Here is a 15,576-nt window from a genome sequence, read left to right on the forward strand (position 1 = left end):
TCCGTTATGCGAGGCAAGGGGATGTCTAGCCTAGTATAAAATGACCTGGGGTGAATGGTTGGGGTTGCAGGACTAATAAACTTTCCAGTTTTCCACATATCGCCCTGTATGCACAAGAGGGAGAAGCAACTGTGTATAATGTCATGAGTGGATTTCTTAATTAAATGTCACATGTGCTGTCTCTATTGATCATGTTGTACTGTTTTCTGTTATTTGTTTATCATTGTCATTTTCAAAACCAATAAAATTGATTATTAAAAAATATATATGTTACAGGATGTTTCCCCCAAGTTACATGGATGTTATTAGAGCATTTGGGCATAACTAAGATATACTGTAACTGGGATGCTTTATACTGAAAATCCTCATTTTAGCCTCGGTGTTATGGGAAATTTGGAGAAAATTACTTGTTGAATGAGTAGTGCATAAATAATTTTTTGTAAATGTCTTTTTTTGCAAAGGAGTTTTGGGGGCTTCTCATCTGTACATGTTTGGGATGGCTAGAGGGCGTGAAGGTGGTTATAGCTCCACAGGCTTTCAGTGCTTTGATTTGAAGGTTAGGATGATGGATAATAAGGCTTCATTCTAGATTCCAGAACTAAGATGGTTTGAGTCATGGTTGAACCATTTTTGTGGCGAATCCATGAAACAAATGCTAGTAGGTATTTACAAAGCCACGCAGGGGGCGATTTGCAAGGCCTTGGATGACTTTGTAAAAGAAATGTAAAGCAATGCAGCACCTTGCCCTGTATTGCGTTACTTTTCATTCTGGGAGGCGTTCCATAGTTGGAACATGGGTGTTCCCCTGAATCCACCCTTGGATTTCACACAATCCCAGATTTGTAAAGGTTTGTAAACCTGGGATTGCGTGGACTCGCTAAGCCTCTCAGAGCATGGCACACATACAAAGAGGAAAATACCTCAAAAGACTGTTTTTGTGCAGGAAGGTGTCCCTTTTTTACAAAAACAAACTCCTTGCAACGCATTCACACTTGCACCGTGATGCAAGTGTGCCTGTGTTGGCGCTAGGCTGCCTGAAGTGCGTCAGCGCAAGGAGAGAGCAGAAATGCTCCATATCTTTGTAAATAAGGAGCATTTCTCCCGTCACCCTTTCACGCAACACAGCGCGGACACTTTGCTTGCTGCCCCGCGTTTCATTAAAGTTTAATAAATGTGCCTCCAGGTTTTTTGCAATCTTTCCCTGGAGACTGAAGTTTGGACGTTTTGTCAGGTGGAGGTAGAGTAAGTTAGCGTATCTGAGACATAAGTTACAGGTGGGTTCCATTACTGTGGAAGCTAAGGTGAGGATGAAAAGCAAGATGAATCAGCAAAGCAAGATATTGGTGGGATGTACTGACAACAAATCCAATCTCATACTTGAGAGTCAAAATGTTTGAGTCAAAATATAAGTGGCAGAGATTGGGTGCATGAATCGTTGAAGGTGAATTTGGCACTGATGGTCTAATGTTTTGCGTTCATTAACATTCAACAAACTCCTTGACATCCGTGATACAATGCAAGTCAGGTAGGTTTCTAGAGTCCTGGATTTCTTTTGTTTGTGAGGTGCCGGCGGTGGTCATTGCCGAATCACACATATGTGGCAGATAAGGATTTGAGTTGAGACCTTAGCTGCTTCCAAGAAATAATCGAGCATGGTTTGTTGGTACAACGTGTTGAAGGCTATGCTGAGATCTAGCAGGAATAACTTTGGTGAGTGTTTCAAAGAGGTTATCCCAAATGTTTAGTCGATGGCTGTGCCACACCATGTTCAGAATCTTAAATATAGATAGGCTGAGATAGGTCTAGTTATTGACTATGCAGCTGAACAGCAACAGTTGTCAGGATTTTGCCAAGGTGTTTCTTGGAGCGGAAGATAGCCTTCCTGTTATTTAGAGGATTGTTATCAAAGAAAGAGTAGGCATTAGCTGGTTTGTTTTCTCAAAGTCTGCTTTGTGAAAGTCTTTGCTATTCTTCTGGATGTCTTGGTGGGTTTCAGGGAAGTATTTATGAGGAGGAAGTTAGATAGTGCATCACATAATTATGCGGCATAGGAATCTTACTAACATGGCAAGTGCGTCATTCGGAGTTTGGTAGAGAGGAAGCCCCACCCTAAATCTGTGAGGGTCCCTCCCCACAAAACTCACAGTTCCCCTGCCTCATTTAGAGCCTGGTGCACCACCAGGTTGCCAATGGTGGAGTTCAACTGGCTCCACCAGTGGAACTCTTTAACCGATGGAACATCTTCCACGGGATGGATCTGATTAAAAGATGTCGTCCTTCTGACATATGTTGATCCTGCCCTGCACAGGACTGCCATGTGATGCATGCGTGTGCCTTATGGAGCATGAAGAGACAATGCAAGATGGAAAGACCTGAGTAAGAAGGTGAAGGAAGCAGTGCCATGATGTATCCACTGACAGTAGAAATACAAAAGACCGGGAGAGAATAATATAATAGGACCAAGCCTGCCTATTACAGTACGTAAAGAAATTCCTTATATGCTACAACACGAACACCCTCAGAGAAAGAAAACTGGTTCACTGTTCAGATGTTGAGTAATACATCTGTTAAACGATTCATTTTTCATTAATCACCGAGTAGATGCAATTGTATTCACTACTTTGTGAAATGTTAAATGCTGTGCAAAAAGTGTAAAAACAGTCTAAGATGATATGAGGCCATGTTTCAGGCACAGTGTTTATCCTATGCTCCCTACACACTCTAGCTAGGGCACAACCTTCTGTTTCCAGACTTGGACGGCATATTCACTGTGACTACAGACTAAAGTTACAAGTAGGAGATTAAGAATAAAAAGTAGCAAAGGATGCTTTGTTCAAAGGGGAAGAGGGGTGACAGTTAAGGCTAGGTTACACCATTTTTGAAGGAGGTGGTTTGTCACGTGGTTAGTTCTGCAAGGACCAAGATAAAAGAAAATGGCAGAATTATGCTTCAGTAGCTGGATCAGGGATCAAGGATTAATGCAAGGATTCTACTGCCCTATCCCCACGTTTGACATGGAATTTGATGCTGTTCGTTCGCACCCAGAATTAAAAATAGTTGGAGATTGTTAATTCCGAGATGTAGCGTTTCTTGTTATTTCAATTGTTCGTCTTTAGAATAGGGAATAACTGCGCACTTAAGCAATTAATGGAAACCCATAACTTACTAGATATGTGGGTTCAGTCAGGCAAAAAGACGGACGGTCATACATTCTTTTCTTACCCCCACAATATATATTCTCGGATTGACTACATCATGTCATCGTTAGAGGGCTTGGTAATGATTGATATGATCAAGTCCCCTAAAACAATTTCGGACCACAATGCGCTCACCTTTGTCTTTGATCTCCCCGAATTGGTTAAACCAAAGTTTAATTGGACCTTTGATAGAAGACTCTTGATTAATCAGGAATTCATAACACATATGAAAAATTGGGCACAGGGCTTCTTCGATTGTAACCGCTTTAGCGCGTCACGAGTAACGGTCTGGGACTGTTTTAAAGCGGCAATAAGGGGAGAAACTATCTCATTTGTCGCCAATAAAAAGAAGCGGGAAGACAATATCAATACACAGCTCATGGAGGAACTTTCTGATCTTGAGACACTCCATGCCACTCAGATAGGCCAGGGGGTCTCAACATCTGAAACCTCTAAAAAAATACTGATATTAAAAAATGAAATTAATAACACCTTGATCCAAAAAGCAGCCGAAACCTATCAAGCTAACAAAAATAAGCTATATGAATCAGGGGAGAATGTAGGCAAACACCTAGCATTACGAACACGCCAAAAACAATCACAAGGCAATATACAGATGATTGAATATGAAGCCAAGGAATATACATCCAAGCAGGATATCCTAAATATATTTCAAAAATATTATAAGAAATTGTATCATAGCGATCTGACAAATTCGGACTCGGACATCACGTCATTTCTGAACAACTGGCTCCCAGACCAAGACATAAATACTAGGATAGATGATAGGATTAAAATAATACTCGAGAGAGAAATTACCTATTCTGAGGTAGAGATTGCCCTATCCGAACTTTCCAATGGTAAGGCGGCAGGCCCCGACAAAATCCCCCTAGAACTGTATAAAATCCTAGGTAAACAAATAATCCCGTTATTGTTAGATCTCTTTCTCGGAGTGCAGCATCACTCCGCCCCACCAGACTCCTGGAAACTAACGAATATTATAATTTTTCACAAAAAAGGTAAACCATCTCAGCTTCCCTCATCTTACAGACCGATATCCCTGATAAACTCTGACTCAAAGCTCTACTCAAAAATACTAGCCAACCGACTCAACGGGGTTATCAAACATCTCGTATCCCCCTGGCAGCACGGATTCATACCCGGAAAGGGCACTACAGATCATACCCGGAGAGCCACTACCCTTTTTGATATCATGGGAACCACGGGGGCGAGATGGCGATGATTCTCCTCGATGCCGAAAAGGCTTTTGATCGAGTAGCATGGCAGTTTCTCTGGAACATATTAGAACGAAAGAATTTTGGATACAAATTCATCAGAGCCATCAAAGCCTTATATATTGATCCTAGTGCAAAAATCTCTATATGTGGCAATGAGTCAGAGCTTATCAGGGTACATAGAGGTACAAGACAGGGATGCCCATGCTCTCCGATCCTGTTCGCACTGTACATAGACCCCCTTATTCAGAAATTACTTTTGACCCCTCTAATACAGCCTATTAAAATAGGGCCATACTCCACCAAAGTCATGGCATATGCGGATGACATTGCCGTTGTAACTAACAACCCCACGGTGGCAATCCTGGAAATCGAATCAATTACCCAGGCCTTTGGCACATATTCAGGATATTCGTTAAATAGGGACAAAACCATGGTGTTAGCTACTGATAATATCCATTATGAAAGTGCTCTCAAAGTTGAAGAAGCTACATACTTAGGCATACGCCTTACTACTAAAGTGGAGAAAATTATCCATTTGAACTACACTCCCCTCACTGATAAAATTAAAATAGACCTCAAAAGAATAGACAACTTACATCTATCTATAATTGGGAGGGCTAACTATATTAAAATGAATATCTTCCCGAGGGTCCTCTACCTTTTTAGAGCGATCCCGTTGCTAGCTGGAGATAACTTCATTAAGACCATTGAGTCTGCTATATCTAAATTTATATGGGGCTACGGAAAGATAAGAAGATCCCTCCGCTTAATGTCGCTTCCACAGGATAGAGGGGGACTAGCTATCCCCAATCTAAAATTATACCTCTGGGCAACACTGATGCAATCTATGGATCCCCTGCTTACGGACAAAAAAACTAATACCTATACGCCCCCAGACATATATATCCCATCGATCTATGAACTTAGTCTCGGTGATAAGTGTAAAGGGCTTTTTTTAAGACAGGTAGAGCCTTCATACTATAAAAAAATCAAATTGAAGACAGTCTTAGACGCATGGGTGGGTTGGAAAGCAATCTCTAAATACCTATCAATTCCCAATTTTACAAGATATACTCCTCTTTGGCATAGTAAGATCATCCCCCCATCCCTTAATGATGCTACCTCGCAGAGGTGGGAACATCTAGGTATCAATACAGTTGGCGACATATTAGGACATAATATCCCTATATCTTTTGATTATTTTCAAGTAAAATATCGTGTTCCTGCGCAAGATTTTCTTAAATATTTTCAAATACTGTCATGTATTCGCAATGCTTTCCCAATAATAATACGAGACAGACTCCCACTTCTTGAAGCTATTGGTAAGAAAACGACAAGAATAGGGACTCTGTATCAGATTCTTATGGGTAATCTCCTCGATGATATCGAAAAAACAGAACAATCTTGGGCTGTAAAACTGGCAAATCCTAATGTTGATATCGATCTTTCACTAGCGCTATCTGCAAAATACTTTATAGCCTCAAATTTAAGAGCACAATATTATAAAACAGTATACAACCTATACTATACACCCGCAAAATTATTTGGTTGGGGTCTTCGGGCCGACGACAACTGCCCAAGATGCAAACAGCCACAGGCCAATCTACTTCACATGTTCTCAGAATGTTCGGAGTTGAGGCGGTTAAAGACCATGATGTTGGAGTTCTGGGCTCAGGTCTTTGGACGTCAGATAAAGGACTCACTAACTCTCTGTATACTAGGCCACGATGACTCACTGGGTCATAATAAAGAGGAGCAAGCGGTAGTTTATCTGGGGTATGCAGTACTTCGTATCATTTTGGCAGCTCGCTGGAAAGACGTAGACCCCCCTACTTTTCATATGTGGCTTAGTCGCTTTCTTGCAATCTATAAACAAGAAATCGCAATATATGCTACTAGGGGGAGAAAAATGAAAGCAATAGGAGCACAGATTTGGGACCCGATTACAAGATGGTACACAAATGAGGTTCGCCAATTAGGTTCTGCCGATGATTAATGGACATCTCCTCTGTTTCTCAGATTCCTGATCGTTTAATCTGCTTATATTTTTTCTGTTGTCATTTTTTATTTTTATTTGTCATCTTTTTGTTTCTCTTTCCTCTCTGGTGTTATTACCCCACTCGATATTGTATAAATTGTTCTGTTAATTAAGCTATGTGATCATCTGCTGTACCTACTTCTGTTTCTTTTTGAATTTTATGTATTAACTATGAATTTGTCAATAAAAAAAAAAAAAAAGAAAAAGAATAGGGAATAACCTAGCTAACACCTGTTTTTACACCAACTTCCAGAATTAATTCCTGGCCATTTTCCAAGGAATTCCACCCATATGTGGCATGTAACATTACTGCCTTACTCTGTGTTGTGATGGAGGGATGTCACCTGCATAGCTCTGGAGAACGTAGCAAGTTGTAGATTTTTGATCCCCACCTCACCACACATGAAAATCATGCGCGGTTATTGAACCATTTTTTATGACATGGACTGAGATACATGGCGGAGATTTGTGGTCTGGAAGGACACACTGTGTGCACCTCCCTAACCAAGTGTAAATACTTGCAGCTCGCTGGCTGTAGAGGAATGACAGTTGCAGCAACTGATCTTTCCAACCTTGTTTTTATTCGGCTGCCAGTTACCTGCAACCGGATCCTTTGCCCAGTCATGCGTGACATGGATGTCACATGTGTATACTTTTCTGCGTGTGTAGAAAAGGTGTGTGCAACGTGGCCAAAGCCACCCTAGAAACCATTTTGCATTTGCTACATTGTTCAAGCAGTACCTAAGATGAAGGGGTGCAGAGAACCCATGCTGCAGATAAGAACTGCAGGGTTCCTCCGGGAGATTCCAGGAATCATTTCTAGCTGGTCAAACCTTTAATTGTGGAGTAGAGGAGAAAGAGGGTCCCTTTGAAGCTTAGTTTAGTGTCCCTGGTACTTTCTTGACCTGTTGTTCCCTGAAATGGTTCCCCATTCCCCCACAGTTTAACATGTGGTTGGGTGGTAAAAGCCTCTATTTCTTTTGTTGCCTTGTTTTGGGTCTCTCTTGCCAGGAGGCTCCCAGCTGCATCCTACATTCCAGCTAGCACCTTGTATTAAACACATTGACAACAACAGTCTGAGTAGAATAAGCAAAAGGGCCAGATTCAGTCTCCGAGTTGTCTATTGAAACACACAACAATGTTACACAACTTAAAGATAGCCAGAAACTTCCAGCCAGTGCACCAACATTTCAATAATATAATATGGGGTCCCTTTGTGATCCAAGGTTGGGGTATTCAACACCAACTCCACTTGCCAGGTTCAGGGCCAGAAGCCTAGGAACTTCAACCCCTACTTCATGGAGGGCGATGCCTGGCCCCTGCTTCAAGGGAGAAAATAGCTGACAGTTCAGGTGGGGCACTGTTGGGGCCTTTACATGAGGGAGACAGTGCTAAGTAGCAGAGGGGCCGTCAAGATGCAGATGTGGGAAAAGCCAAAGACGTCTACTGCAGCACTAGAGAACAACATGCATCACACATTTGTAGGAGAGTCCCAGGAGTAACCTAAATTTCTCCGCAGAATGGTGCATGCCGTGGAAGCAGAATATTGAGGAACTAAAGTCTGTCCAAACTTTTGTTGCGAAAACAAAGTGCCAAGGAGCCACAAGGTACTGGAAGAAACTAAATGCAGTCAGCGAATCCCAGAGAGGATAAACAAGAGTGCCAAAGGAGAACAGCATCGATAGAGAGGGTCTACGTACTCACTGTTACAACTAGCGTTGGCCACTTAAATTGTCTGGGTGGTAGGATTTGTATTTGAGCACAAGGAAGAACTCAAGCTGCAAGATCAGCCAAGCCATGAGCACCACCGCCTTATCACAATCACACATTTTCGCGGGTGCTGTCTCTGCTTACCTATAGCACCATGTAGTAACCATATATGCCAGTCACGCATCAGTCAGCTGGGATCAGGCAAGATCACTGCTCACTGGGGTTCATGGGCCATCTGGTGCACTGCAGTTGGATCCGCACAGAACACCAGAGAACACAAGCACTGTCTTCAACACCAGGCAATCTAATGGACTACAAAAAGTACTGCACAAGCTGGGAGAACTCAGAAGGTGGGACCAAAGTTCAAACAAATTAAGAAGGGACAATCCAGTTCACTGGCCCACAACAAGGTCAGCCTCCCAAAAGACTTACTCTGCCAAGCAGCATCACAGTAGGGTGTCCCACAGTAAGAGCCTTTGCTGTCTCCCTTTAACCACAGAACGTTACTAGTAACACCCTGTACAATTTGCTACTTTCTGAGATATTATACACAGCCTTATGTTGTGTGTGATTTGAGTTAAGTACTTCTTTTTTAAAGACTCGAGCAATGACTGGACACGAAATGACTGACTTGTATTGGTTGATGCAAAGAGTTCTGAGGCTATATTCCCTGAGTAAACCTTGGAATGCTCAACCCTGAGGGTCAAGTGCTAAATGGGTGCACTTGATGCTCAGTTTTGGGCTCAATAGTAAGGTTGCACTTCAGGACACCAGTTGCAACCTCAATCTGAACCCAGAAATCCCTGCCAGTCCCGGGATTCCTGAAAAAGTTCCTGCATCAGTCCACCCCATCTTAGTCACCCCAGTATGCAACCATGCCTTCTTCTATATATATTACACAACCATGTATGCTTATGCTGGAATTACAGTAAATTATAAAGCAGCATGTATATTAGCAGCATGAAGACAGCCAATAGCAGTTGGCTGACTTCGTATCCTCTCTCAAAATCGTTAATACCTTCGCATAGGTGCATGTGTCTGCGAGTTCCCAGTATGGGCAATGTGGTTCGCATCGTGGGCACATGATGGTCGAGTTGGCTTGGCAGATCTCTTTACTGGTGGAAAAACAGAGAAAATGTGTCAAGTGCCTGATTTCTTCATTTTTCTACAGATATCTTTTTAGTGAACCACAGTATTGATTCATTCCAAACCACTAATGAATGCCATGTTCCAAATGAATGATCTTTTTTCCCTTTCTTTCACCCACACGTCTAAGGGCATGCTTAATGCTTAAGATCTTGGAGGACAGGTTACTCTGCTGCTGCTGAAATATAAATCCCATTATATCCTATGGATTTATATTTCAGTGGCCGGGATATCCATCACCGATGTAAGGGAGTAACCCATCCGCCAAGATCTAAATCAGGCTCGAAGTCTTTCCACCTTCTTCCTAAGTTTTTCTATCCTCTATCCTTCTTGTCCACACATTACTATGTCCTTTAACTTTATATTACACACACCTAATCGTTCTCATATGTTCTCCCTTACATGTCTAACTGCCCTCTTTTTCCCCTTCCACCTTGTCCGTCACATTTTTTTTGTTTTCCCTTTAAACCATTTACCCGCTATCTTTAAAGCCAGTCTCTCAAATCATCCTTCAGGTTCATCTTATTATGCCGTCAACCTATGAATTCATACAAAAACATTATGAGTATATATTTAAAGGGTTTGAGCTCTCTACTTTATTGAAGTAGAGAGCTCAAACCCTTTAAATATATACTCATAATGTAAAGCTTCATTTTCACATGTGGATTAGGTTTCCGGACTAGGGGCATGAGGTGACACTAGACAGTCTGACAGGTCTAGATTTGTCTAAGGAATTGCTTCTGCACAGACAAAGGTGAGGGGTCCATAGAAGCCCATGAAGTTCAGGTGATGAGGATACACATGCTAGTTTAAATGTGAGCCAAACATGCTTGGACTCTTATCAACTATTTCCCTCCCAGAATTTCTGCTACGGATTGTTACCCTGAAAGTACATAATTAGGAGATGCAGTCCCTGCCCGATGCAATAAATGCTCTCCAACCACCATTGATCCTCTGCAAGTCATTCTCAACTCTACCCAGTTGAAGGTCCTACTCATCACTCCACTGCTAAAAACGCCAGGCTAGACTATGTGATCCTGGGTCACTGTTGAGCCTTCGCAGGCCTTTGAGTCACACACATGACCAAACAGAGAGTGGGGGCATGCCTATTGCAGTAAAACCCATACAGACAGACATGGGTCTGGCCACACCTATTAATGTGGCAAAAGTACAGACACGTCCTTCTGGAGGTGTTCAAGGAAATCCTCCAGATGACAGACAAAAGTAGCACCTCTCCAGTGACGCTGCACAACATTCAGTTGCCGGTTACATGGTGTACCACAGTATACTCCTCTGTATTGTCCTCCAATTTGTGTAATTGAGGGTAAAGGTCTTTAAATGTGTTTTTTCATTTTCAACCAGTTGCACGTAGATCGTACAGATGAGTGACTCCCAGCCCCAACCCTGCCCATATCAGTTTGGAGTCCACTAGGACTCCATCCAGTCTCCAGCGATTTTATGGAACCTCTGAAGAACCCCATGGGCAGCAGGCTGATGTGACTCCATTCAGCAGTAAACCAATAGTCGTGAAAGGCAACACTCATTAAATGTGGAATTAACCTCAGTGATCGAGGCTTGAGACCTAAAGGTCTGCCACCAGCCTCAAGTTAAAAACTGAAAGAACTGAGCTCTGGCCTTTTGTTCCAGGAGAGACAAGCTCTGATGTCCACTAATGGATACACTTCCTGACTTCCTAGCGGACAATAATATCACTCTCTGTCTAGTCCTAGAATTTCTTCACATTCTAACGTCAATCGCTCTTAAACTTCCAACCGTGCACTCTGAGCCTGCAGCTTAAACAGTAAAAATCATTGTGGCCCAGGTCTGTGCCCAATGCCACCTTTGTGATGCTCCAAAGGAACTGAAAATACCCAAATTCAATAAGCGTCTGAGCTAACACCAAGTAAAACATAGATGAATAAAGCTTACTGAGTCAATGTAATTCTGCGCCCGACTCAATATAGCACTGAATAGTATATTTATTTAATAAGATAATGTCTATTATTTTAAATCAAACCTCCTAACACATTCAAACTCAAACAAATTACAACACGTCTCTTGACTTTACTGCCAGTAATTGGTAGGTAAGGTATGTTCTTCACAAATTACCCAAATTGCTAAATCAAAATAGTAAGGTCTAAGGCGCTTCAATACAGACACAGTGGCACTTTTAGTACTGGTAGAATGACTCAAATACTGCAGGGTACTGAACTATCAAGGGTCAGTCAATGAGAAGACTAGTTAGAGCGTACCACTCACAGTTCACTGTCCTCTTACCCAATCATTTCACACCTCACTATCTCTATTACCCAATCATCTCACACCTCACTATTTCCATTACCCAGTCATCTTACACCTCACTATCTCTATTACCCAGCCACCTCACACCTCACTATCCCTACTACCCAGTCAACAATCTCCTCACGGTTCCACCTTATTCACTTTTATCATTCGCTTCACTCACAGTTCACTGTCCTATTACCCAATCATCTCACACCTCACTATCTCTATTACCCAATCATCTAACACCTCACTATCTCCATTACCCAGTCATCTTACACCTCACTATCTCTATTACCCAGCCACCTCACACCTCACTATCCCTACTACCCAGTCAACAATCTCCTCACGGTTCCACCTTATTCACTTTTATCATTCGCTTCACCACCCCGGTACTTTTGACTATTTTCACAACAAAGTACCATAATCCCATGTCTCCTATTCCGCTTCGAGGCATTATACACACATTTAAAAGAACGTAGTAGGGAAGCATTTCATTTCAAACATTTAGTGTTAAAACATTCCTTTAGGAAAAAAAGAGTTTGAAACATTTGCTTATTACCGCAGCAAACAATTACCAGGATGAGGAGCCAAACTGCAGCAGAATAGTTCATCTGGTCAAAAGTAATGGCAAGACAAAGTAATAGCCCAAGAAGAAGTTTTAAAAAGCAGTTTTCAATGTTTTTCAAACCTTGCGAACAAGATGCATTCAAGCAAAATATAATTGACTTAGCTAGTCAATAATTACACAATTAATATTTACATCAAGATAGATTTAAGTGTATATATGTGAGGATTGACATTATTTAGTTTAAGGTTTCTAAGCACACATCCTTTCTCAAAGTGAGACAGGTTGAATTTAATATCACAAATACAGAACATTATTTGCTATGTTATATAAAATGCTGAAAATGGATGATGATAGGAGATCTAATCATTCAACGTTGGCCCATGCATCTACCTTATCACTATCCCTTCGATATGTCTCAGCATCTGGGAATGGAAGGTTTACTCGACAAGCATCATGCGCCGAATCAATACATTTATTGAAAGAACTCCATTCACCAACATACAGTGATCTTCCCTGCTCCTAAAAGGTCTCACGCACCTGATCTGGCTGGAGCTGAAGTGGACCAGTCCATAGAGGAAGACAATTATCCCTACTATGGCAGCAGGGAACAGCATGATGGTGTACCAGCCAAGCCAGGCAAAGTAGAGGGCGACCTTCTCCCCAAAATACTCTCTGCAACACAAAGTCACGTGATGCAGTTAATCTTCAAGCAATACAAATGTAACATCTTGGCACTCCTAACAACCACTAATGGGGTTTTCATTAAACACAGTAGTTAATTAGTTCAGATAAGGTCTACATAATCAAATCTACTGTTTCAGAGTGACCAGTTATATCCTCGGTGGACTTAATTGACTTTGAAAACATTTAAGTTATAATGCGAGGGAGTCTTGCCATTGTAATACATACACATGAAGACTTGTTATCACCGTAAGATACGACTGCGAGATGTATTCAGTCTTAATTCCTTGGCACTACTTTCGCAATGTCTGGCTCCCATTGGTGTTACTTTATAGGTGTGATACTAAGAAGGAGTTGGTCCGATTGTGGGCTTGCTTATCACTGTTCTAGAGGTTTGGTTTTGTTCCCACGGAGGGGTCCTTACAGAGCACAGAAAAAGTACGGTCCCTGTTGGCACTCCCTTGTCGCAGAGATTCCGTTTTGTCCCTAGTCGGCTTCCTTCTCTCTGAGGCAGAGTGTGGGTGGGATTGCTGAGGCTTTGGTATCACTGATATAGAAAGGGCTTTGTCCCCATTGCGGTGTCCTTAATGCTGATTTTGAGAACAGTATTTGGCCTTAATTATCAATAATATAGAGACTGTAGTTTATTTTATTGGAGGTTCCTTTTCACGGTTAGACATTGGGATTTATCCCCATTGTGGCCTCCTCATCACAGTATTAGGAAGATGAGTTGGTCCTGGCATCACTATTGCTATTATAGGGATGGCACTGTCCGCATCTGGGATTCATTATTACTAATATAAAGATTGTGGTTTGTTCCCAGTGGAGATTCCAGAGCCCCAATAAATGACAAAAAGCGTGGTGGCACCACTGGCAAAAACACCTTCTTTGGGTCCTGGCTATTTCATTAGCCTTGGTCCTATTTCCCAGTTACCCTACCTAGCCAGGTTGCTCCAGTGGGCAATAGCTGCACAGCTACACACTGTTGTAGATGGAAATAACGATTTGAAGCCTTTTATTGATGGCTTTTGTCTTGTATTCAATAATTATTAGGTAGACTTAAATGCGCTTCATTACCCACAGATAGAAGGGGATTGTGGTGGTGAATTCTGTTAAATTTGTCAGCTGTGTTCGGTGCCGTCAACCATTCCATTTCACTTTGCTGGTTGGGTCCAGCTGGTGTCCAGGGGTTCTTTATTTGTTAGTGAGTCACTTCCCTGAAATTGGATATAAACTGTAACATCACCATATAAACTCACCAGGCCTCTTAGGGTCAGCCATCTCCCCAATAATATTTAACATCTGTTTGTCCTCGGTGGCAAAACCTTTACCTTGGTTTGGAGAACACCACTTCATGCATGCGAGTGAAAGAAGTTTACTCTACATTAGCTAAATTGTCAATAGATCATAAACTTCACATTTCAACGAGTGTCCGTCCATGACTGGGAGCTGGATGTACATAAGTGCATGTAAAGTCCAATCAAGTACAAAAGAGGTGCTGATAACGAATCCAATATAAAGGGCCAGATGTAGGTCGCCCAATACCGTTCGGTAACGGCCGAAATCACCGAATTTCGGTCGTTACCGACCGGTGTTGGGAATTTGTAATGTAGGAGCCCAAAATATACAGATTCGGTAAATACCGAATCGGATGTTACTGATTCGTTATTTACTGATTCGGTATTTACAGAATCGGTAGATGACATGTAGCAAGCACATCTAAGAGTGCTCATGTTTATTAAGGATTCGGTATTTACCACTAACTAATAGTTGGTGGTAAATATCAAAAACCTTAAAAAAAGCAATTTTGTGCTTTTTTCAACTGTGCCATGTGGCAGACATATGTGTGCCACTTGTGCACCCATGCACAATACAGGGGTGCTACAGGGTGTCAATGTGACACCCTGCCACCCTTGTAAGTCTACCCCCTATTACCGATTCGGTATTTACCGAATCGGTAATTCTCATTCATTCCTATGGGCCTTCAGGCCCATAGGAATGAATGGGGGATACCGAATCGGTAAATACTGAATCGGTATTTACCGACTTTTATCAATTCGGTAAAATTTGCTACATATCATTTACCGATTCTAAAATACCGAATCGGTAAAATTCGCTATTTTAGAATCTGTTGGATTTGGATTCTCAAGGAGTTAAAGGGCACTTGTCATAAGCGACTCAGGCAGTTTCAAAGTTCTTTGTCATTATGATCTCTGGTCTTTGGTTAAGCTTATTCTGCCAAGAGAGCTACTGTATCACATTTTTATGTTAGAGGCTGGATTTTGTTAATAGTATTTACCTAGGTGTCCTAAGCCAGAATTATGTTTTGACCGGAGCGATTTCAAACTGCTACCATACATCTTATGCCCGGACTCCAAAAGTGAAAACAACTCACCAGCTTTAGCACCCATACAGAAAAGGGTGCTTTTTAAAGCTGCCGGTCTGATAGGGAAAATTCTTCATTAATTCACTACCAGTATTTTAGAAAAAATTTGTATGATCCATTCTTAGTTATTTTCTCCAATCAACCAATGACCGCAGAATCTCCATTTCCATAAATTGAGATTTCAAATCAGGTCAGAGGTCTTTTAGAGTTCAAACGTGCTCCCACTATGCCTCCAGAAACCGACTCTCTCCTTCACTGTATATGCACTATTTTAATAAAACCACACCTAACATAACATCAGTTTTGTGTACTAGAGATTTTGGGCCTTA

The 15,576-nt window shown here is 41.7% G+C and overlaps 1 protein-coding gene across 4 annotated transcripts in view; it reads right to left on the bottom strand.

The window, feature by feature from the left end:
• ANO9 (anoctamin 9) overlaps positions 1-15,576 on the bottom strand; it is a 769,113-nt gene that overhangs the window by 192,436 nt on the left and 561,101 nt on the right. For all 4 annotated transcript variants that reach the window (XM_078682729.1, XM_078682726.1, XM_078682727.1 and 1 more), the window contains 2 exons: positions 12,718-12,852; positions 9,202-9,298 (listed from right to left, as the gene is read on the bottom strand). In XM_078682729.1, coding sequence (XP_078538855.1) covers positions 9,202-9,298; positions 12,718-12,852 — 232 coding nt within the window. The remainder of the gene's footprint in view (positions 1-9,201; positions 9,299-12,717; positions 12,853-15,576) is intronic.

The sequence above is a fragment of the Lissotriton helveticus genome, chromosome 3_1, assembly GCF_964261635.1.
Source record: "Lissotriton helveticus chromosome 3_1, aLisHel1.1, whole genome shotgun sequence".
Taxonomy (NCBI): domain Eukaryota; kingdom Metazoa; phylum Chordata; class Amphibia; order Caudata; family Salamandridae; genus Lissotriton; species Lissotriton helveticus.